This window comes from Poeciliopsis prolifica, unplaced genomic scaffold (genome assembly GCF_027474105.1).
Source record: "Poeciliopsis prolifica strain line A6 unplaced genomic scaffold, Auburn_PproV2 SCAFFOLD018, whole genome shotgun sequence".
NCBI lineage: Eukaryota > Metazoa > Chordata > Actinopteri > Cyprinodontiformes > Poeciliidae > Poeciliopsis > Poeciliopsis prolifica.
The window spans coordinates 4,609,462-4,635,102 of NW_026562393.1; the positions used below are offsets into that span (position 1 = coordinate 4,609,462).

The 25,641-nt window shown below is 38.0% G+C and overlaps 2 protein-coding genes across 3 annotated transcripts in view; both read left to right on the forward strand.

The window, feature by feature from the left end:
• Positions 1-17,708, forward strand: part of ttyh2 (tweety family member 2) — a 55,926-nt gene extending 38,218 nt beyond the window's left edge. Inside the window, exons 6-15 of one of the 2 annotated variants that reach the window (XM_055042485.1) lie at positions 1,970-2,042; positions 5,014-5,083; positions 5,183-5,238; positions 8,549-8,641; positions 8,738-8,830; positions 9,231-9,373; positions 9,545-9,730; positions 9,826-9,904; positions 10,926-10,952; positions 15,848-17,708. In XM_055042485.1, coding sequence (XP_054898460.1) covers positions 1,970-2,042; positions 5,014-5,083; positions 5,183-5,238; positions 8,549-8,641; positions 8,738-8,830; positions 9,231-9,373; positions 9,545-9,730; positions 9,826-9,904; positions 10,926-10,952; positions 15,848-15,928 — 901 coding nt within the window. In that variant the 3' untranslated portion in view covers positions 15,929-17,708. The remainder of the gene's footprint in view (positions 1-1,969; positions 2,043-5,013; positions 5,084-5,182; positions 5,239-8,548; positions 8,642-8,737; positions 8,831-9,230; positions 9,374-9,544; positions 9,731-9,825; positions 9,905-10,925; positions 10,953-15,847) is intronic. The other variant, XM_055042487.1, reaches the window with a different exon arrangement.
• A 1,616-nt stretch (positions 17,709-19,324) lies between these two features.
• Positions 19,325-25,641, forward strand: part of kif19 (kinesin family member 19) — a 36,150-nt gene continuing 29,833 nt past the window's right edge. Inside the window, exons 1-2 of the mRNA XM_055042484.1 lie at positions 19,325-19,819; positions 23,018-23,098. Of these exons, the coding sequence (XP_054898459.1) occupies positions 19,781-19,819; positions 23,018-23,098 (120 nt within the window). The 5' untranslated portion in view covers positions 19,325-19,780. The remainder of the gene's footprint in view (positions 19,820-23,017; positions 23,099-25,641) is intronic.

The following is a 25,641-nucleotide window of genomic DNA, read 5'->3' on the forward strand; positions in this document are numbered from 1 at the left end:
ACGACTCACTGAAAAGCAATTTCAGACATTAGAATGTGGAGTGTTACAAGCAACATACCTATTGGTATTTTAATTTATAATTAATTGCTGATTATAAATATCTAAAGGGGCATTTTGAATATGTATTGAGAATTTTGAGAAGAATTAAATAAAAAATACTTATTAAGTCTACCTATTAGAATTTGAAATGCAGATTTGAACTTGTTTTCCTTGAAACTCCCTCAGGTACAAGTTTATAGTGATCTCTAATGTTAATTCCAAGAATAATTCCTTGTTATTAGAGTAGTAAAATAATAATAATGAAAAGAATGTCATCGGAGATCAGAACGTGGTCTAATTACATGTGATAATGACCTTCCATACAAACAAGTCCTATGTTTCTGCTTTGTAGGTTCCTTTGTTCTTTTTTCACCTCTTTAATATCAGACTAAAATTATTATTTATTCATTAATGTTAAAGGTTTATTCATTTTCTGGTATGAACAGTTGTAAAGTATTTATTTTTCTTTTTAGGAGAGAGGAAAACCTATTTTCTAATGTGATTTAATTCATAGTGACTGGTGTGCATCCGCCATTGCATCATCTGCCTTGCTCCATGGGCTTTTGTGACTATTTCACTGAATCTGCTTTGCTTGAGGTTTATACCCCATTTAATGCTTTTCTGTTGAAGTCAGGGAAGCTGTTTGACTGCCAGAGCACAGGATTCAGTTACATAGCATCGCTCCCTCACTCGGCTAGAACTCGACCTGCTGGGACTAAAAGGGCAATCTGAGGACATTTTTCCTCGTGTCCACCCAGTCATTCAGTGTAACACTTGTTTAAAGCTGGTCGCATACTTCAGTAAAGTCAAACGTTCATGGTTAGATCAGTAAATCCCGGGCATTTGTGCATAGAACTATTGAAAACAAAGCTGAAGTAATTTTTGTGCACTGTTGATCTTTTAGTGGATGCAACAAATAACCATTTTATGTAACTTTAGGATGTCTCAGAAACGGCACCCCTTGAAATAATTTGCAAAAAGCATTAAAACAAATCGATAATGTAAATATTTTTTTGAGAAATGCTAGATAAAGTGCTGTGATTGATTTTTTTATTTTTTATTATTTTAATCTCCAGCTCTGTGGAACACAGTTGTGTATCCTGCCAGTGGGCAGCCTGTCAGCTGACTTTTCCTCACTTACAAGAAAGAATAAATTCAGTTGTTTGGAAATATCATCAGGGTTTTAGTTCACTGAAATGAAACAAAATTTGAGCATCCACATGGGTGACGAAAGTCCCATCCACTTACAGGGCCATAATCAGATGCGGGTCAACGGAGCGGAGAAGGACTACTGACAGCTTAGTCGTGATGCTGCAGTTAAAACTTCAGAGACATTCATGTGGACGCCAATGTGTTTTCCAATATGCAGGATAGTTATGTCACTTCTTTTCTTTTCTTCCTGGCCCAAACAATTCCTATCTAATGGAAAAGGGTAATAATAAATTTAAAGTTAGTCACTATTACCTGTTAAATGAGTTGTTAAAAGTCTTCTGACATAATAAGTCAGAATACTATATACCAAGGGCACCACCAAGAATCTTGGGCCCCATGACAAAAAATGTAATTGCTAATGGAAGATTTTATAAAAACTGTTTGAATTTCTGTGGGTAATAAATAAATACATTTTGTTGTGTAATTGTTAAAAGATTAGAGGGACAGGAAAAATCCACACAGATTGAACACAGTGTTGCTCACATTTTTCACTGGAACTGGTAGGAGAGGTTATGCTGTTATTGCCACTGCTAGTTTAAATCACATTATGTAGATTCCTTTATGGTGTAAACTAAGGACTGAGCATACTGTTTAGAGAAATACACTTCAAAAGAGCCACTCGGTTATTGTTCACTGAGGCTGTTGACTACCTGTGATTTATACATCAGTTCATCTGTGGCGTTGCGCCGCGTCATGCTGCTGCTTTGTGTCCCTGCAGGATGATGGTGTTTGGCGTGCTGACACTGATCCTGAGCTGGACTTCTCTGGGCGCTGGCCTCGCTGCTGCTGTGGTAAGATGATTCACTTCCTTCCTCTCTGACTCACAAGCCGCACAATGAACTGGTCGTTACTTCCAATACCAAGGACAAGCATAATGAATGGTGTTATCTATTTGTAAATTTAACAATTTGGATTCTTTTAATTTATGTATTTATCTTTTACATAAAGCTAAATAAATAAATGCACTTATTTATTTAAAGAAATAAATGTTTATTTATGCTGATAGTCCAACAAAATTAATTTATTCATGTACCATGTTTTACAATTCCAATTCTTGTTTGGAATGGATTTATTCACTGATTCTATATTTTGCTTTTATGTTTTTACCACTTATTTATTTCCACATACAAATCTGTTTCCATAATTTTCTGTTTTTCTGTTATCATCGACCATTTGTCTTATGTTTAAGCTGCTTAATTTCCAGTCTACAACCCCAACACCCTCTACTTTTCATTTAAAACACCTCTCAAAGCGATGAAACACGCATCCTTGCTGAAGAGTGCCGCTTCACTAATCAGTCTCCAAGTCTTGTCATCACAGTTGTGTTTTTGTGGCATCAATTTGTTTGGTAACACTTTATTTGATGGGTTGTGAATAAGACTGTCATCACTCAGTCATAAACATGACATGACACCTGTCATGAACATGAGTAAGTCTTCATAAATAGTTATGACTGTTGTCATAAAGTGTCATTCGGAAAATCGTGACACTTTTAATACAAAGTTGACATTATTCAAAATGTCTTCCTTATGACAACTTGACATTAACCAATAAATCATGATCTGACATAAAAGTTATAAAATTATTACTGTTTACACTTTAAAAATTATGCAGTTTTGTGTTATTAAAGCTAAAGTTGAACTCCCTCTCAGCTCCTTCAGACTAGCCAGCAGCAATTAGCAAACATTTAAGCAGCTGAGCCTGTTAAACAGTACAACACAGAACTTTGACATGACTATTTTTAAAAATGATAGTTTTTTCATTTGCTGATGTCAAATCCACCGAAAAGAGTACATGTTCATGAATGCTTTTGGAAGATTCATAACCCAGGTTATGAATGGATTATGAGCAGAGCCTGGTAAAAATCATCAGGCTCTGCTCTACCACCCAACTAAGTCTTATTTTTGATTCAACTCCTTTGTCACAAAAAGTGCATTCTTTGATAACAGTCGGCCCTTTCAGAAGCATAGTTTTCCACACAGCCAGAATCGTTCAGGAATGATTAGAGGTGCTGAATGAGTCCAATTGAGAATCTGTGACCAGGTCTTAAAATTGCAGGTCACAGGTGCACTTCTTCCAATCTCACAGAGCGTGAGGTATTTTGGAAGAATGGGCAGTAGTTTAATTCTCTACATGTGCAATGCTGGGAGAGACATACCCAGAAAAACTTGCAACCGTAATTTCTGTGAAAGTTAGCGCTATAATATATTGACTCAGGGGATTGAATTCAAATGTAGGACCAAACTTTTAGCTTTATTAAACCTAGAGAACTACCTGGAGTTAAACGGAGAAGGCCAGACTGAAAATCTAACATTAAAAGACAGCAAAGCAAATGAAATGGCACAAAAATACAGAGCAAAAAATAGAGTTATTACCACGGCAATGACACTTTGAAAAACAAGCATGGTAAATAGTGATTAAAACTAATCGATGTATTCAGCGATAAGAAGCATAAGATTGTCAGTATATCGAGTTGGCACATAGTATTCATAGTAGAAAGATGAGATTATTCATTTCTGATCAACCTGCTATTGGTCAGGACTGATCAATCTAAAAATCTTGACAAGTTGTCATGCAAAGACAACTTGTCTTTGCATGACAAGTTGCATCTGTGTTTTATACAAAGTTTTATACCTATCTCCTGCTGGTAAGAGCCTGACTGACCATATCTTAGGCAAAAATAATGCTTGAAATACCTCAAATTGTGCATTTAAGATGGTCTTACACTTATAAAACAAACAGAAAACTGGTATGATCAGTTGTAAAAGGTTGAGGAAAATATTCTTGTTTACCACTTTTAAATCAATATCATGGACATCTGAGGAACATCTAACCAAAAGCAAGCTGAACTTTTACACTCAGAGTCTTCTGTCACTCAAATAAGAAAGACTTTTGTTGCTTCACTTTGATTATCCCTCACCACCTCCTCTACATTGAGGAGAAGTAAAATCCTGCTGTGTTCATAGTGGAGACTCTGCCTTCGTTTGCATTTCTGAGGATCTTTGCGGGTGGTCGCATGCTGTTTGACACACATTTCCGTATCACCTACTGACAGATGCATGTATATCTGGTTGGGGATATTCAGATTGTAGGCCTAGTGTAGTCTACCGTTGGATTATTGCCTGAAAGGATTATTAATATATGCACAAGGAATAAATCCCTTTAGAGAATGTCTTATTATAGGCCGTGTGTAGACAGAACTTTGCATTCTCAGAGTTTCCCGTCTGTCTTCTTGGGAATTCTCACACTCTTGCCCCGCTGTTGGAAAGCTCCTTGGTATCCCTTGTTTCCAGCAAATGGGCTGCGTTTTTGTTTTTTTTCAGAGATTCAGCTCGCTTTATCTCATCTGAGTGTTTGGGGCTCATTAGTATAACCTCCAGAGAAGGGTAAGCTATTCGCATCATGTTTGTCCTGAGCCCTTGGGACATTTAGCATTCAGATAGCAGAGTTGAGATGAGACTGCCGCTCATCACTTTTATCATTCTTGCCAGTGCAGGTTTCTTGTTTCGCACTCTTTATAGTAATAGTTGTTGTGACTGACTGAAGTAAAAAGTGGTGCTGTCAAGATGTTACAGTTTGAACTGCAGGATGGTTATTTTCTTGTTGGTGTCAGGTAGATTGCCTTGTATTCAACAACATTCCTTTGTGCTTGTGGTGGTTCTTCAAAAAAAAAACACGTGTTAGCAAATCAACACAAAAATAATTCCTTGCTATTCAGATCTGTCAAACATGTTTTTGTTTGTTTTTGTCCTCCTTTTTTAGGGCACGAGTGATTTCTGTGTGTCACCCGACAAGTACGTCATGGGTCAGACAAAGGGGATCATCACTGCAGGTCAGGCTGTGTATAAATAAATGAATAATAATAGAGTGAAAAATGTAATTGCAATCGAGTTGTGTTTACCAGGATAACAAATGTTCATGTTTTCTACAGATATCGTCCATTACTATATTTACTGCAACCAGACTCTTTCCAACCCTTTCCAGCAGGTAGGAAATATGCTACAATATAATACAACTTTATTAGAATACTTTGCAGACATGAGTTTCAATTTAGCACTTTGAGTTGATCCACTCTACTAATTTGGGAGGGTTTTTTAGGTTTGTCTTTATCCAAACAGAATAAATAATGAAATCTTACGAATGCAACCGTAAAATAAATAATCACACCATAATTTAATAGCTTTTAGAACCAGTACCAGTACTTCTCAGTAGATTTTATCAGTCTCGTACATCCAGTGAAGTAATCCTGCTCAGACCCCTGTACGATATCACTTCAGATATCCAAAGGCCATTTGTTGAGTAGTATTTGGTATTTTTAGATACAATTTTGGAACCCAATATTGTGTTTCCTTATTCTTGAAGAGAAGAAGTTCTAACCAGTTGTTTTTTTTTTTTTTTCCTGTAAGTCCTGTGAACAATCAAGGTGTTTGTTTTCTTTCTAAGAACCAGAGAGAATTTGTTGGGACATCTCCTCCTTGGAACAATGGAAGCTAAATGTTTTCCACCTGAGACTGGAGATTCATTGGTTGAAATTTTATGGCCAATTTCCTGCGTCTGATTACACCCAGACTTGTATAATTAAGTAATAACTCAAACAGAACCTGCCAGAGAAAATAAATAAGGCTAAAAGATCTGAAAAAATAAAACATTACATCCTAAACTGAAAAGCAGATGAGAAAAAAAGTCACTGATATCTATTAATCTATAAACAATTACAAACCCTAAGACTTTTGAGTACCACTATCCATAAATCTGAAAACATCGCAGAATGATGGACTCCTAAAAGGCTGACTTCCAAAAGTATACCGAGAGTATGGGGAGAAATTATCCCGGAGGTCATAAAAGAACTCGGAGACATTTAGGGTGACATAGGCTGTTGTTTGGTTCAGGGGACGGTTCCTCTGTCACACACAAGAATAGTGTGGATAAATAAATTAATTTATCATTTAAAAGTAGTTTAATTAGAAAACAATTATTGTAATTGTTTTTTTGAAACATATAAATGTGGAAATAAAGCTAGAAGAAACTTGTAAAGAGGCATTTTTTTCATGGCACTAGGCAAAAATATACATTAAAAACAATTCTTTCCATTTCAAACACTTGTTATACGCAAACTAGAATTACAGTCTATTAAAATAAAATGTACATACTCATTCAGTTTTGTTCTTTTAGTTTGCTGCTCTCTTTGGACTTCATTTCTCTGCCCCTCAAGCCTCATCTTTGTCAGCCTCTTTTTTTCCCGCTCCGTTCTGTCTGCCTGAATCACATCCTGACCTCGGCTCACAATCACAAGACATCCATCTCTTTCTCCTAGATTGTCCCTCTTTCTTTCTTTTTCTCTTGTATTTCTTGCTTGCCAAAGCATGCCTAAGTGACACAAAGGAGCCAAGAAAATGAGTATGAAATTACTTACTTGATGAAACAATTTGATGGAGCAGAGTCATGATTCCAGAGCATATCACTTAACTTCCAGAGCCTATTTTTGCTAAATCTGGTCCAACAAAGCTCAGAGCTTATTATCTGGCTCTTGACGTGCCCCTCGGAGTAGCAGTAGAGGGCAGACAAGTGTTGCACACCTGGTAAACAAGCTCTCTTCGCTGCCACACAGATCACAACCACGCATAGAGCTCATAAGCAACCTGGCAGCGAATGGCCATAACACAAGCATTTCCCTGATTTATTTTGTTTTCATTCCCCTTTTTTGTAAAGGGTCACAATTTTACAACAGTCAGAATTACAACAGCAGCGCTCCATGAATCTATTCGTCCTGATACATCTTTGCTTTGGGCATCGCTCCTGTGCTCAAATCCTTTTTTTATGTTTCCTTCCTCTGTCTCTAAACTTTCATCATCCTGTTTTTTTTTTCTTTATTTTTTCTCAGATCAGTTTCTTATCACCTAAAATAAAGACAAATCCAATTCACTGAATGTAATTTTGAGCTGGGGAAAGTTGAACCATGTTTTACAGATGCAAACTAAAGGCAAAAAAAAATCTGACAAAAACAATTATATTTATGGATACCTTTGGTAATTGACCGCATCCTGTTTCAGTTTAACATTGTGCATCCTGCCTGGGGGTTTCCAGACTTCCTGTGTAGTTTGACTGATTGTAGAGATAATGTTTTACCTTAAAGAAAGATAATATATCATTAATTGATGGTTATGCTTAGATATTCATTTTTAAAAAAGGAAGTAATGGTCCTGTATTTGAAGAAAGATGAGAACTGTGGGGTTTTGTGCTTAATGTGGAGTATTGTTCTGCCCCCTGTTGGTAAAAATATAAACCCACGTTCCTACTGTTGAGGTCATCATATTTTCTTTCTCACAGACATCTTGCTGTTGCTCAGAGAGCAAATTATTCATTCACAGTCAAAGCTTTAGTAAACTGAAGCCATATAATCTGCTCCATAAATTGGTCATAACTCATCCATACTTTATATGCCATTACATAAAGAACAGTCAAATAAGTCCAAGTTTTAAAAAAATTTTCCACTCAACACCCATATTTTTATTCATATTTCATTAAAATTGTATGTAATAGGCTACAAAAAAGTACATTTGGGTGAAGTGTAGAGAAAATGTTAAATGATTTTTATAACTGTCTCACAAATATAATCTGGAAACGGGTGTTTACATATAGATTTTTACATAAAAAATTTTCCCTTGTTTCTTAGAAAAATAAAACGGGTTCAGTCAAACTGGATGAGGAACATCTGTGATCAGCAGTTTCTAAGTTTGCCCCTGTAATTTGTTAGACATAAATCCAAACTTTGACTGGACCAAATGGAAATACTTTTACTAAAGCCATTCTATTGCTTCTCTGGCCAAGTGATTTTGGTTGATAAAATTAACCTTAGCGCTGCTCGGTGTAATTTAAAGTTTATTTTCAAATAAAAAATTGTTATTGTTTTTTGTAAAAAATAAAAATAAAAAATGCTAAGTTCAATTTTATTTACATTGTTTAAGTTATGGTCCTAGCTTAATTTTGATTTGACTGCTGGAGTTTTGTTAATGCCGTTAACCTGTTTGGATAATTCATTTTTAACACATTAGTACACATGAGGTCATGAAATAATTAGCTTATAAATTGCTAGTGTCTGCAATTACTGAAGTGTAAACATATTTGACTTTGTGCAACATGTTATCCATTCTAACATGTTGCAATTCTAACATAGCGACAGCATCATGCAGCTCATCTTTTTTCCTTTCGACTGAGGTAATCAGACTGCCTCTCTGGCTGTGCTGAACCTGATTTACATACTCTTCATTTGCAGTTAAATGTATTTTATCCTTTTCAGCCTTTAACCATCTTCCAGCGATCACTCACCACTATGCAGATCCAGATTCAGGGTCTTTTACAGTTTGCGGTGCCCCTGTTTCCCACTGCGGAGGTACTGCTGTTAAATAGCTTGATCAGTTTTATCAGAGAATTGTTCCTATTGAAATGATTGTGTTGGCATTTTCAACAACATTGTCTCTCCACACAGAGGGATTTACTAGGTATCCAGCATTTGCTCAACTCCTCTGAGGCAAGCCTTCACCAGCTAACGGCTCTGCTGGATTGCAGAGGGCTCAACAAGGTTTGTTCACCACAGCCTAATTGGCAACACAGTATTACAAAGTAGGCCAGCTTAGAAATAAGTGGGAAAACAAGATTTGAGCATAGAATAAATGTGGACCCTGAATAGCACAGAGAACAACAAACAAAAAATCTTTTATTTTTTTCCTTTTTTTTTTTAGATAATGTCCTTGAAACTTTTTAAAGTTCTTTTTATTTCCTTTTGTGTTTTATTTAAAACTATGGTTTAGGACTGTGATTTACATCCATGAAGATGAGCTTCATCATTACTATGTTATGCAGTGAAATGTTTTCCCTGAGTCAAGCGAGAACATTGACTGTGATTGCTTTTCTGTTGGAAATTCAAACATAGTCATGGTAAACTGCTCGTCATCGTTCTGCTCTCCATTTGACCTCGTTAGGACTACCTGGATGCAATGGTGGGGGTGTGTTATGATGGCGTAGAGGGTGTGCTATATCTCTGCCTCTTCTCTATCCTTGCTGCCTGTGCCTTTACTGTCATGCTTTGCGCAATTCCCAGGGCACTGAGACAAATCGCCAGCAGGTCAGTTTGTTTTCAGTCTCACCTCATTGTCTGAACATTCAGCACATATTACTGTGGCATTTAACATTTATTTTTGCTCAGATAATAAGATATTTTACAGCTGTTGCAAATTCTACTATTAAGCCGGAAGATTTGTTTCTGTTTTCCTGTTTTGGTTGTTTTGGTGTGTAGAGAACGAGATTATGATGACATAGATGAGGAGGACCCTTTCAATCCACGGGCCAGGAGGATAGGCTCTCAGAACCCCAACCACGCTAACATGCACAGCTTCTGCAGCTATAGCAGCAGCATGGGGAGCCAGAACAGCCTGCACCCGCCCGCACCGACCGTCTCCAACCCCCCCATGTCTGAATACATGTGAGTGGGAGAAAATGTAGCTTTGTTTGTTGCAGGAGTTCACTTCTTTAATCATCTCAGTTGCTTTATGCAATCTTTCTTTGTTGTTTTTGCAGGAATCAGACAGCTCTCTTTGGTGGAAATCCGCGGTATGAGAATGTGCCTCTGATTGGACGTGGCTCCCCACCACCCTCGGTGTGTTGGGTCCCAGAGACCAAGTCTTTTATATAATGTCCCTACAAGCACATCACTCACTGACTCAGACTTTATTTGTAAAATTGTCTTTCACAACATTAAAATGAAAGTGAACATATAATTTAATTTCTTCATGTGATATTTCAGCCCTCTGCATTTATTTTTTTCCCTGGTTAAAACATGGAAAAATCTTCATTTAAATTAATCTTGCTTTTCATCAATAAAAGCTATTATTTTAGCTAGTTTACTTTTTCATTGAGTTGTAAAAGATAATTAAAGGTGCACAGAAATTCTGTGATTTATTATTTATCTTAGTTTATTTATTTATTTATTTATTTTTGCCTCTCAACAACCTGGTAGTTTATGTGGACCTTTTACATCCAAAGTAATTGCATGTGGTGAGATACCAAACCTTTCCATGTTGTCAACAACTTACAGTTTTGCTGACTTACAGGGAGGAGACTGAATATAGTCAATATTTAATTTGGACAGACTACCATTTAACCTCTCTCAGGACCTCTTCTCAAGAGAAAGTGATGCAGGACTTAATTCTTTAACTGTCTCTGAACATTTTCCTCCTCACCGATTTATTTCACACACTGCTAGGCTAGTTTCCCCCTGTTACATCAAAGGGATAAAAATAGGAACATTTTGAATTAAAGTTTCATTAGGCGCAGCCTCCTTAAAAACATCCTGAAGCCAGGTATACTTGGCTACAATCAGAAGTGCATTTTAGACCAACTTCCATTAAAAATAAATACATTTTCACACAACAATCATACTACTTATATCCATTTTAACATTATATTTTCAGAAAATGTAATGTTCTCTGCCTAATCACTTGCTTCCTAATTACCACCAGTAAATGTCTGCAACTTTTAGATTTTCCCCCATGACTATAACTGTGCATAACCATGCTAACTGCTTCTTTTATATATATTTTTTCTGCGTTTGTTTGTCATATGTGTGTGTTTGTATTTTTCATTTCTATATCCCCTCTTTCTTTTATCAACTTTTGGAGATTTACTCTCAGCCGTATAGAAATCCAGTAAGTCTTTTTCTACTTCTCCTCAGGATTAACTCCTTCCCACTTCCTTTGTTGTACAGTATCTTCACCTCGGTATCACTTCATACCACTTTTGTTCCCTGTGCAGTTTTTTCTGTTTGGCATGGCTTTCAAACCCCCCTACTTGTCCTCATTCCAGATGACTTCTCCTTTCAATTAGAGCAGCGTTATGTCTCCCCCTGGTGTTCGCAGGGTGGTTGCTTCAACACTGCATGAAGTCTTGATTCAGTCACTATACTCTGCAACTTGAGATGAGCAAGCAGGCAGATGCATCTCAATAAATTAGTATATCGAAAAAAAGGTTATTTATTTGAATAATATAATTAAGAATCTTAAACTCATTTAGATTTATTACAGAGAGAGATGAAAAATTATATATATATATATATATATATATATATATATATATATATATATATATATATATATGTATATATATATATATATATATATATATATATATAGCTGACTGGATAGCTCAATACATAAGGCATCAGTATATCACCCGAGAGGGCAGGGTTCGAATCCAGTCTGGGTCCTTAGGCAAGACCCTTCAAGCTACTGCCTACCTCATACCATGAGAGATACTAAGTTGCATAACATGCCGGCTCAGACGTCGCCCGGCCAAACAAGGTCTGCGTCAGGTGTTGGGGAACCAGAGCACCTTGATGACAAATGGGCTACTGGAACAAGACGGAAATGGACGAGAGATGAAAATGTGGATCTGTTGGAATGCTACTACTCAAGTAACCCTAGTGAGAGAGGTTACATGCAAAGACTGGGGAAGGAATGGTTACTTCGACATCCCCAGTCAACACTAAGCGCTAAACAACTAGTAGCTCAGTGTTCCAACATCCGCAAACGGCAACTGCTATCACAACTTGAGATTGACGAGATACAACACAAATGCTACGGCAAAAGGGAGGAACCCGGATGTCAGGACTGTGGGGACTTAACTACAAGTCCCCACCCAGTGAGGGGATACACGGCCCCAATGAGCGAAACAGAGCTGAACGAGACAGCTGCTGACCTGAGAGAGAGAATCATGACCCGAATGACAACCAGGCCTCCTCGGCGCCAATTACAACGGCTGAGTGAAGTACCATCTGAAAGTCTCATTGAGAATGTGAATGCAGCATTGAGAACGATCCCTACCAACACCATAAGAGAAACCAATGAGCTGATCTACAACTCAGCATCAGTGATCCTTGAGATACTTGGCTATAAGAGCAACCATGAGACCCAATACCCACCATGGAAAAGACGGTTAGAGGCTAAAATCAAGGTAACAAGGAGGGAAGTGAGCCAACTGTCAGAGCTCCACAAGGGTACAATGAAAAGACCAGTACCAGAAAGTACAGCCAGATGCCCATACCTGAAGCACTCGAGACTGCCAAACAGAGGCTCCAAGCCTTGGCCAGCCGCCTAAAGAGATACACAAGGGAGAATGAATCCAGAAGGATTACCGGCTCTTCTCCACTCAACCAGCTAAGGGGTACTCTCAATGGCAGGGAATAACAACAGAGCAGACCCACCAAGGCTGGAGACTGAACAATACTGGAAAGCATATGGGAAAGGGAGGCGTCCCACAACAGCAATGCACAGTGGCTGATCTCTCTACGAGAGGACCACAGCAACCTCCCTGAGCAAGCCCCGGTAACCATCACTGTGACAGATGTTCAAGAAAGAGTCTCAGGTATGCCAGTAGGCATGATCCATGCCTACTGGCTAAAGAAACTCACTGCTCTCCATGAGCGACTGGCAGCCCAAATGAACCAGCTGCTACAAAGTGGGACTCACCCTGAATGGTTAACTGAAGGGCGGACAATCCTAATCCAGAAGGATCCATCAAAGGGTCCAGTCCCACCCAACTACCGACCAATAACCTGCCTCTCCACAACCTGGAAGCTCATGTCAGGCATCATAGCGGCCAAGATAAGCAAACACATGGATAAACACATGAGCACGGCACAGAAGGGTATCGGTGTAAATACCAGAGGAGCCAAACACCAACTCCTCATAGACCGCACAGTTGCCCGAGACTGCAAAACCCGACACACCACCTGTGCATGGCTTGGATCGATTACAAGAAAGCCTATGACTCAATGCCATACTTGGTCATTGAATGCCTACAGATGTATAACATCAACAGGATTCTGAGAGCCTTCATTGCAAACTCGATGAAGCTGTGGAAAACCACCCTTGAAGCCAACTGCAAACCACTTGCACAAGTGTCCATCAAATGTGGCATATACCAAGGAGATGCTCTGTCCCCGCTACTGTTCTGCATAGGCCTGAACCCCCTCAGCCAAATTATCAACAAGACTGGCTACGGATACCGACTCAAAAATAGGGCCAACATCAGTCACCTCCTCTACATGGATGACATCAAGCTGTATGCCAAGAGTGAGCAAGACATCGACTCACTGATCCACACCACCAGGATCTACAGCACTGACATTGGGATGTCATTCGGACTAGAGAAGTGTGGTCGGCTGATCACAAAGAGGGGGAAGGTGATCCACACAGAAGGAGTCTCACTCCCACAAGGAACAATAGCAGACATAGAGGACAGTTACAAGTACCTAGGTATACCACAAGCAAATGGCAACCTCGATGAGGCCACAAGGAAAGGAGCCACAGCTAAATACCTCCAACGAATAAGGCAAGTCCTGAGAAGCCAGCTCAATGGCAAGAACAAAATCCGTGCGATAAACAGCTATGCCCTGCCAGTAATCAGATACCCTGCTGGAATAATTAGCTGGCCAAAGGAGGAGATAAAAGCCACAGATATTAAGACTAGAAAGCTACTAACCATGCATGGAGGGTTCCATCCCAAATCCAGCACCCTGAGACTGTACACGAGCCGCAAGGACGGAGGCAGAGGACTAGTGAGTGTGAGAACCACTGTCCAGGACGAAACAACTAAGATCCATAAATACATCAGCGACAAAGCCTCAACAGACAATGTGCTCAGTGAATGTCTCAGACAACAGGGAATGGAGGTTGAGGTGCCAGAGATACCATCATGGGAGGACAAGCCCCTACATGGGATGTACCACCAGCAAATAACCCAAGTGGCTGATATCAGTAAATCCTACCAATGGCTGGAAAAAGCTGGACTCAAGGACAGCACAGAGGCCCTCATCCTACCACACCAGACAAGACCCAAGGTGTAGGTTGTGCAAGGAGGCCCCTGAGACAGTCCAGCACATCACAGCAGGGTGCAAGATACTGGCAGGGAAAGCGTACATGGAGCGACATAACCAAGTGGCAGGCATTGTGTACAGAAACATCTGTGCAGAATATGGACTGGAAACCCCGAGATCAAAGTGGGAAACACCCCAAAGGTGGTAGAGAACACCAGAGCTAAGATCCTGTGGGACTTTCAGATCCAGACAGACAGAATGGTAATGGCGAACCAACCAGACATTGTCGTAGTGGATAAACATCAGAGGAAAGCCGTTGTGGTAGATGTAGCAATACCAAGTGATTGCAACATCAGGAAAAAGGAGCATGAGAAACTGGAGAAATACCAGGGCCTCAGGGAAGAACTGGAGAGGGCCTGGAAGGTGAAGACCACAGTGGTGCCTGTGGTCATCGGGGCCCTCGGGGCAGTAACCCCCAAACTGGAGCAGTGGCTACAACAGATCCCAGGAACAACATCAGACATCTCAGTCCAGAAATGTGCAGTCCTTGGCACAGCCAAGATACTGCGCAGAACCCTCAAGCTCCCAGGCCTCTGGTAGAGGACCCGAGCTCAGAGGATAAGAACCACCCGCGGTGGGTGAGAAGGGAATTATATATATATATATATATACGCTAAGAATGTTGTTGTGAAACATGAAAATGAGCATGATATAAACTATGATTCTGCATTGTACAAGAAATGTACTAAATGCAAAGTCTGTTTTGTTCTTGTTTCTCACACAGTGAGACTGTTGTCAATAATTCAGATATTGGCACTTTTACAGTGAAATACTACTGGAAAGGTGGAAACCAGCATATTCATAAACCTTGCCGGTAGAGGGAAGCATGGTAGACGATGCCACTGATGTTGGGGTAGATAAAACACAATGAACCAAAAGCAGCATATGGCAACACAATTCATCACCAGCATTAATCTGTATCTCAAGTAACTTGGATTCTGCGGCTCTTTGCTTTTCCTCCCAATTCTGCTGCATTGTATTTCAAGTGAAGTGCAAAATCTACTTTAATCGGAAAATAAATTTTTCCTCCCACTCAACTTTACCTTTATATTTTTAGTTCCAGTACTTTGACAACAGCCAACTTCATCAGAAATTAAAGTTTGTTGTTCCCCCTTATTATTCGGGGAATCAAACGACTGTTGGAACAACAGTAAAGTCATCACCATGATTGTGTCAGGCATAACATAAATCTTTATGAGTTTTACTTTTTAAAATTAATTACTGAAATTGAGTTACTTTTAGAAACTAATCAAATTTATTGAGAAGCACCTGGAAACACATAATTTATTTATTTTAATTAATATTTTCATTGAGCAGAAATTATGTTTGTTTGAGTAACTAATAGGAATGAGTCAAAGGAATATTCCACTGAAAATGTTATCTAGTGCTGACTCTGTGGACATAAAGTTTTCTTTGTTGAGGATACCAGCTGGTAAACAGTTGCTATTTGCTGCCTTGTAGAATAAAAGGTTCTGTTCCAGCAGAGACAAACATACTATTGCTAGGAAACATTTGCAAAGGACTAAGCATTGCATAAGATAGCTTTTCAGTGGACTACTTCTTCATGTCTCTTTCCTTCTTTATTTGTTCCTCTCTGAAGACTTACCCTGCTCTGAGCGCTCATGTAAAATATTTCTGTATATGTCTGCATTTGTCTTTCCTCCACAGTACTCACCGACGATGAGGGCCACTTATCTCTCCATGACTGAGGAGCAGAGCAGACACTTTGGAAGCGACTTCCAAGCCTAGACTTCTATCTCACGTCTGCGAGGAGGGAACCAGCAAAGGAGCCGGAAGCAGCTGTTGGATGCATCACAGAGGACAAACTTCAACATCTCTTCAGTCCAGAACTCTGGGCGACCTGCAATGTTTCAGGCCAAAAGAAAAAATAATAAAAGCCAGTGCTGTTCTTCACTACAGTGCCTTGCAAAAGTCATCATGCCACTTGATCTTTTACATGTTTTGCACTACAAACAAAAGATTAAATATGCTTCATTGGTTTTTTTTTTTTTTTGGAATAGACCAAACACAAATTGTGACTCAATGGGAAGTAGAGATTGTTAGGATTGTTAGGATTTTTTGCAAATACAAAATGTGTAAAGTGTTACTTGCAATTGCATTCATCCTACTAAAGTAACTTTTTCCTGCAATTATAGTTGCAAGTTTTGGTTTGTGAAGAATAATCATACTCTTACAGATTACTTCAACAATGGCTTCCTCTCCCCATTCTTCCTTTGTGAGATTCATAAATCCTAGGTGACATGTTAACAGTTTCTTGAACCTAAGCTGTGGATGTCCACAACTCAGAGTAATGTTCTTCTAAATCCGTTTATATTTGTGTGATATTTTTTTTTCTTTTCACACGGCTGCAGGTGACTTTTAAAAGGAATTGATTACACTAGGTTTTATTTAGAGGTATCGCAAATAAACAGGGCTAAAAACTGATGTGCGCCAAACTTATTTATGTTTCTTCTTTATTCAGTTATTTTTATTTTATTTCATCTTCTAAAATTGCGTATGAATTTGCTTCCACTTTTTGACAACACAGTATTGGTCTATGACATAAAAAAAAAAACAATAATTACATTGAAGCTTTTGGTTGTAATAAAATCTGCAGAAGTTCAGTTAGTATAAGGACATTTGCTAGGCACTGTATTTCAAGGTCCTGACTGTCACCCTTTCACATGTTTGAAGAACTTTCTTAACATTGCATTAACTGTTCTATAATTGTTCTTTGGTTCACTTCATATCTAACAAAAAGTTCAGAAACATCTTGAAAGACCAGATTAGATACTTTTCAAATGGAGATTCTTCTGCTTGTCGCTCTGTGAAGCTTTTTATCTGACTTCTCACAGCTTACATCTGGATACTTAAAGATTAACTCATGAAAGTAAAATCTGAAATACGAAAGATTTTATCTCCTGGTATGTCATGGAGTTGAAAGTTGTGAAGCACAAACCGAGCACTGAAGGCACACTGCAGGAGGTAATGGTGAAGAGCATTTTTTATTTTATTTTATTTTTTACATTCTTACACAAACAAGCTTTAGGTTCCAGAAACCGAAAATCTACCTTGAGACCTTTGCTTTTGTATATAATGTGTAAAATAACATGCTATTCTTTTTTATTTAGAGTTCTTTAAATTGTGTGCCATTTTTATATATTTTTTTTTAGTTTTTGTGGCAATATCTCACAAGATCACCCTTTTTTCTGTGGTCTAAAATGTCATTAATTAATTTTTATTGTGCATATCTAATCCAACCAATGCAGATTATAGTCAGGTAAGCTGTGCTGTTCTGACTATAATTATTTAAAAAAACATTTTAAAAAGTTTTTCCCCCCCTTTAAATCCAGTCATTCAAACAGCACAATTTTGTTGACTAATTTTTTGTAAGAATTTAATACATGCAGTGTTGATTAATAGTATTTTTTGTAGCATGTTACACTGTAAAGGCACTGAGTGGGTGCTTAATTTTGTGTCCCAAAACATAAAGTCTCATTGTCAGGTGAATAAACCAGTTTGAGTACAATGAGTGATGAGTCTTTGCTTTGCTGTTAGATGAATAAAAACAACAAAAACACAAGTAGAAACAAAAATATAGTGCAATGTAAGCAAAATATCTAAGAATTAAGGAGAATAGATCAACCAACAGAAATCTATTCTGGACTTTCATGGCCTAGGATGTCAGAACATTGGCTCTATCGTCATTGAGGACCTATGAATGAGATTTATTAGATACTAGAACGATACAACATGTCTCTCATTGTGCTGGAAAAGTCTCCTAGGTCAGGCTGATGTTGCATATTGTATGGTAGGAAGCCAGACAGATGGTTCATACAGATATGTAGAGCTCTGAGGCTAACATCATCTGGTCCCACAGCTTTGCTATGATTCAGACTTTTCCCCTGACTGAGTTTGCTCTTCAGCTTTTTCCTGGTGGATATTCAGTATTTAACATAGACTAACAACTAGTTGCATATGTTTAATTAAGTTAATTTAAAAGGAATCCAAAATAATTTGAGAGAATAATGTTTTTTTCATGAGTCATATATTTTTTACTTGGACTGGACATAAAAAAAACCCCAATAATTACATTGAAGCTTTTGGTTGTAATAAAATCTGCAGAAGTTCAGTGAGTATGAGGCTATTTGCTAGGCACTGTATTTCAAGGTCCTGACTGTCACCCTTTCACATGTTTGAAGAACTTTCCTAACATTGCATTAACTGTTCTATAATTGTTCTTTGGTTCACTTCATTTCTGTGTCTATGTTAGGTTGAAACTAATCTGCACTGTGTATTCTCTTCCATCCAGCAGATGTCAGTATAGTATTGCTAGTATTATTATTAAGTATTTTTGAATGTTATTCTACACATTCTTCAGACGTTTATGGCAAAGCTTTTGGGTGAAGAGTTGGATAATGGGCAAATTGTGGGTTGATTCCAACTTTCACCATGCATTGATGTGACCCTGGGGAAAGCAACTTACCCCAAAGTTTCCTACTGAACTGAGTATCGCATAAAGAATGTGTATGCATGTGAATGAGAGGCCAGAGTGAAAGCTCTTTGAGTGGTCAGAAAACGAAGACATTGTTGTACAAGTTCAGCCCATTTAAACAAGTTTACAATTGAGTCATGAACACCATGTGTCCTGCAGCGCTGCAGATGTTGTGTCACCTCCTGGATAAGTTGTTGTTGATGCATCCTTACAGTAAATTGTAGTAGGCTTAAAGTTCAACAACCTTCTCATGTTTTCTCCATTTGTGGAAAATGGGACTGTGATTCACTCATCACAGTGCATCACCTTGGAAATTTACTGTAGATGTTTTTTGTTACGGGTCCACTTGTGGCTATTGCAGGAGTTTGCAACCATTGTGATAATAATAATAAAGAGTAGTTTTCCCTTCATATTCTCTCATATCTTATAATGATGACCTGGTGTGTAATAATTATGAGATATATGAGCTTATGTTTGTTTTGTTTGTTTTTTACTTTGATCAGACAAAATATCGGACTGTTTTATTTTACAATCGGAAGAGTGTTACTATTGTTTACAGTAGCCGTAGGTGCCTTGATAACGCCTGCGCCTCAGGTCTCCAGGGACAACACGCACGTACGCAAAAGAAACAAACGCTCACCATACAGAAAGCCAGCAGCAGAAGGCAGGCAGCGGAGAGGAGGGGAACGAAGCAGGTGGAAGCGCTGCTATCGTTACCTGACTCATTCTTCTTTTCCACACGAGGGAGATGATTTTTTTCCTCTCTCTCCTGCGTTTCCAAGCTGCTGCGCAGAAATCCAACATTCACGAGGAGAAGAAGTGGGAGCGTCGACTCACTTTACCAAACACAGAGGAGGACAGAGCGCGCGCTAAGAAAAAAAGTAACGACCATGCACTGTTAGGTTGGTGGCTGCGCGTGTGAAAAGTGTATGGAGACCGTTAGGGATAATTAGACAGTAAAAGCCATTAGTCAGAGAGTTTCTAAGCGTGTGGTGCCTGAAGGTGTTAGGGAAAGGCGGCATGCCGGTGCCCACGCCGCAGAACGAGATGGCCCAGTGCTGCGTTCGCTGTTAAAGCTGTTCCCCTCACCTGGACCCGAAGCGAACATGAAGGACACGGGGGAATCAAAGGACCAACAACTGACTGTAAGTTTAAAAATGTCTTTAAGGGTTTTTTTTACAAGTTACTACATGTTCTTAACAAACATGAAAAAGCAATGTATTACCGATTAAGCCTAAATGTCTCCTGTTTTATTGATATATTTAATAATTCCAATGTAGCTTTTGTTGTACTAATGCTTAAATTGAGCGATGCATATGTAATTGTTATCTTGTTTGTTTGACTATATGAAACTGTGAAGTTTTACTTTTCTTTTTAACGCATAAACAAATGTATTGTATAATGAATTCTGAAAAGTATGGCGTCCAGTTCTATTCCACTTTTTTTAGGTAAAACAGTGTGTAAACACCATTGCAAGATGTTCAAGTCATAAAATAACATTTTCATTTTGCTTTGACTGGACTATATTAACACAGGAATATAGTTTAAACTAAACCAAACTAAACTGTTCCTTTGTTGCTCTGGCTGTATGTTTAGATTTGTTGTTCTGCTTAGACTTCTGCCCAGGTTGCAAATGTTTTGCAGCCTCTTGTGGGTTTTCTCCACAGATTGTCTTATATTTAGCTCCATATATCTACCAATCAACTCTGCTAAAGAAATGAATCCACAAACCATGTGCTGTCGCTACATGTTTTTCTGTTGGCATGGTATATTCAAGGTTACGAACATTGTTTGTTATGATCCACATGCAGTGCTCCACATGTCTTTTCTACTTTCAGACATGTTTTACCCTGCATAGTTGTGGATGATATCGAATGAGGCTGGTTATGGTTTTCTGAAGTGAAAAAATTACCGTACATTAAGCTTCTCCATAGCATTATCTCTGACTCGCTAATCTGGACTCTATTTACTAATCAAGTAACTTGTTGATTGGTGGCTTGTTGAACAGAATCAGACCAATCTTTTGCAATTTTTAAAATATTTTTTTTAATATGAGTGTCAAGAAGGTCAAATGGACTTTCCAATTTCAGATTTTTATTGGCAAGAATCTTTAAAAACTATTTATTTTTCTTCCTTTTTGAGTCGGTTACTCACACAAAATCCCAATAACTGACATTGTTTATAACATATCAAACACCACCTATGAAAACAGAAACTAACATTTTACATTACAGATATAATGAAAGTAAGGCACATGTGGCCACCTGATATTTTTCTATTTTTCCCCTGTTGTTTCTCATTATACCTCCCAAAGTCATCCACTGTTGCTATTATTTCTTCAATTTCCACTCGCTCTGCCTGTGCTGTGTTCTGCAGTGCACACCTAAATTATTGAGGTGACTGTTTCAGCTGCCCGGTCTCTCTTGTCCAGCATGTAATAAAGCTTCCACAATATGCTGATGGACAAAAATCTATAGTATGACCATTTGGTGCCTTGGTCAATATGAGATATACCAGGCTTATTGGCGTTATTATCAGACATCTTGCAGCACAAATTGCAGCACATTTCTTACCCTGAGATCACATAGACAAAAAGTCTGATTTTATGTCCTCCAATAATTCTCTAAGCCCAATTTGCAATGCATTTGGATTGCACAAAATATCATATTGTAGTTGTTGCTGTAATATTATTGTCTGAAATAATGCAAACACATATGATTGCTTGCATGCGACATTTGGCTGACTATACCATTTCCATTTGTGTTGCGCACCATTTGTTTATTTAGCCAGTTGGATGGACATCCACTGTCCTCCCATGATCTAGAGCTTGTTGAACAGACTCAGGTTTCCTTAAAATCATCTAGGCCTAAGATGCAGTACTTGTTGTAATTCTACAATTCTCTCAATAAATAGTTTTGCACCTGCCTAATTTAGTGTTCATAGCTACAATCTATGGATTGTATAGATTGGAGCTATACAATCTATAGATACAGTGCTGTGTTTAATTTGAAAGTACATTCTTGTCACGTTAAGCCACATCCACTTACTCAAACACAGCACTTCCTAATCTGTAAGATTAGGAATTGCTGTAAATCCGTTGGTTAATTATAACAGATTACCTTCCAGTCTATTCATTGTTTTCATATTTTGCCACCTTACAACTGGAAATGTCAATATTTTGTCTTTGGGTTTTATATGATAACGTGGGATATAATTGTGGAACTATATAAATGACTATTTTTGACTAAAAACATATAAAATGTTGCTCTTTACTCTAATAGTCTTAAGGAAAATCCCAAGTTCTTGGGATCAATAGAATTTATCCCACGATTTATTCATTTCATGTATAAATCATTTCAAATGTTCATCAATACTATAGAGAAAATTGCAAAGCTGCAAACATTGACCTGATCTGATGGAAGTACAGCCTAAAAGAATTCACCAACTGCTTTAATGGAAGAGCACCCTGAGAAAACCATTGTTGAAAGCCAGCCATATGAAGCTAATTTGGCAGTTTGCCACAAGACACACTGGACCCATGGCAACCATGTGGAAGAAGGTACTCTGGCCAGATAAGAGCAAACTGGACTCTCTTTTTTTTGCCATGTGCAATGCTACATGTGAAAAAGACCTAACATTCTACATCATCCTTGACCACATAATCTCCAGTAAGAAGTGTGATGGTTGCAGTATCATAGTGTGGGGATATTCATGTAAGTGTGGTCCAGTTAAAGTACAAACCTAAATCCTATGGAGAATCTTGCAACTGTAGTCAAAGATGTTTTTGAATAAGAATCATGTAAGGAAGCTGAAGAAATCCATTATAAAACCTCCTACAAAATAGGCAGCTTGAAAAAACAGAAAAAATCAAGTATCGAAAGCAATTTATTATGAACCATGCTTTAGTGTGTGTATTTTGTTAAGGATATATTCCTGAAATTTGGGTAAGTACCGTAAATCTTTCATGAAGCTTCTTTAAACAGCCTCAAATATGTCTATCTTTTGTTTCTTTGACATGTCATTTGTCATGCTTTCGCTATGAATTTGGCTATTGTTAAGTTCTCAGCAACTCTAAATTGTTGCTGAGAACAACAATTTCTCAGCAAATTTCAGACTAAGAATTTTAAATTTACTAGTGTGAAATCTAAAATTTGTACTTTATCTTGTCTATTTTTCTAAGAAAAAACACCCTTGCCATATTCAAAAACATTCTTTGGAAACAAGAAATTGTGTTGAGTGATGGTTCATGTTTATTATTTGCTTACAAGGTCTAAGTCTGGTAAATTGGATCCCACTGTGTCAATGAAATTCAAGGATGACTGTATTCATATTGCTTGCCACAGGTTGCCTTGAGGATTCGACCCCTGAGTGATGCTGAGCAAGAGGAGGGGGCGACCATTGTGGCCCACAGAGTGGACGACCAGGTGAGATGGCTATCATTTACTCTTATCTCTTTGTGCTTGTGTGGCGGATGGGGTTGGTGTGTGTTTACGTGGGAGAAAGCTCTTCTTTTTTGTCTCTTCCACATCCTTCCTGCATGTCATGAGCCTACAGAGATAAGATATCTGTTGGGACCTGGCCAAAGCCAGGCAGCTCTTTTTGAAACTTTGTAAAGCTCAAATGTCACATTTGCTTTGTAAGTGAATGCAGGCGTGAGAGTGACCTTTCAAGCTACATAAGAAAACAAAAATCCATAAACAAGCATCTAAATGTGTCACCACTCTGAATGGCTTTGATTAACTTATATCAGCAACGACGAGGCTGTTTAGCATTTCTAATACTGAACACTATACTCAAAAATATTTCAAAAATAAAATCTAACAGAAAAAACTAGGGCAACAGAAGCAAAAAAGTAGGTCAGTCAATATTACAAATAAATGCCAGCTTCTTACATCAAACTCCAGAGCCGAATGTTCTAACAGCTGTGTAAGTGCTTCTTTTTCCTCCAGCACAGTTTAAGGTTGATTTAGCAATCTACCCCATGACCATACAGATCATAACATTTCTGTATTACAAGTCCTTTTTTCAATGGAGATTCAAATTTTCTCAGAAACTGATTTTTTTTGTTTTTTTATTTTACTTGATAGAACTGAAAAAAACTTAAAACATCTCACTGTGTGTTAAAAATCCATATAATTTCACTTTGGAATTGTGAATACTGAAATAAATGGACTTTTACTGATTTAATGATGTTGACATGTGTGATGTTGACCAAGCAAACTTACTGAGTGTGTTACCTTTGATCTTGGACAAATATGCCATATGTTCAGACTCCATAAGGACCCATATTCACCATTAGGTTTTACGTTCATCCAGATCCGCTTGGGGACCTTTTAGCAGCATTTAGAATGATGATGAAGGCAGTGCAAATGCTAATGAAGATTAGACTGATAACTGGTAGAGGTGTTTCCTCACTCATTAAAACATTTCTGTGAACGCCGGTTATTAGCAGTTTTTCTTATTTTTCAAATACAAAGCTGATATTATGAATGTCTCCCTGCTGGCTAAAGGGGGTGTGTTATTTAAAATTCATCTTTATGAGCTTTAAGTCATGTTGTTTTGGTATTCTCTCATTTAAAAACATCTTTGGAATGTTGCTTTGACTCTTTTATGCATGTCTGAGAAATTCTTGAATCTCCTATGGCAAACATTTGGAGTGCCGAAATGGTTGCTTATACCAAGTGCCGCCTATTTACACAAAGCTAAAAGTACACTGTTGTGGTGACGTGATAGAGTGTCAGAAAGAGGAGGAGCTTATTAAGAAAACAGAAGTCAATGTCAAGGTGCCAAACTTTTTTTTTTTGTTTATTCTATGAAGCATTTTTATAGCAACAAGATGAAACATAATTATTTGATTATGTTGTAAAATGGTACCATGTGCCTGGAAAATACATAATATCCCTTCTTCAGTGAAAGTGCCATGTGTGGCGAGATGATCAGTTTTTGCTCTTATTTTTAAGACAAGGCTAGAAACCAATTCTCGAAAGAGATAATCTGTTTGGCTGAGATTCGACTTGTTTGTTAGGTGAAATTCAATTATACCTGCTCTTACCTACGACATCAGAACGTTCTGCTTGCCATGACATCACGATAACAGGCTTGGACTCAGGGGATTAGAGCATAACAACAGGGTTGTAGCCATGGTGCTGAGAACCACCCCCACACCCTTACCCATTCACCACATATTACAGGGCCTTGTTTTTGTCTTTAGCTCAAGCAACGACATCTTCGAAAAAAAAGGGCTGTCTTTTGTTACTTGTGCACCATGCTGCAGGGTTGATTCTCTTCTCAAACAACACAGTGCATATTATAAAGAGACATTTGTATGTTGTATAAACAAACCTTGTTGCTATATTTATCTCTCACTGTCTGATATTAACTCAAGACTAAATATTTTGTTATGTTAGGTTAATTAGGATAACTAGGTTAAATCATTTTTGCTTGTTATAAAAAGGTCTATCAATTTATGTGTATTTTATCTCTATTTGGAAGAATTGCCTCCTGAATGGTGTAACAGAAACAGGTTTGTAGGGCACCTTCCTCACACACACATTTTCTCCTCGGCCCCAACAATATTTAATGAGACTGCAATTAAGGCTTTGTTACTTCACTAAATTGAATTCATCTTAAAAGTGCTATGTAGCTAATTTGTGTAATGGTTGGGATTATTAAAGGACCCTTTTCTGACAAAGCTTTAACATCCTGACTGATGTCTTGAGTTGTTGCTTCAATATTTGTGCAAAATGTTCTTTTCTTGTGATGCCATCTACGGTCCACTTTGCAGTTAATGCCCACAAACATAATGCTGCCCTGTTTGTACTTCGCAGTTGAAATGATGCTTAAGGACTTCGGGCCAAACACTCACTAAGCATTTTAGTTTCTTCAGACAAGACATTGCTTGAAAAACCAAGGAGAAATCTTAGGAGGAATGGCAACTTCCAGATAATCTTTGTGAATAATGATACAG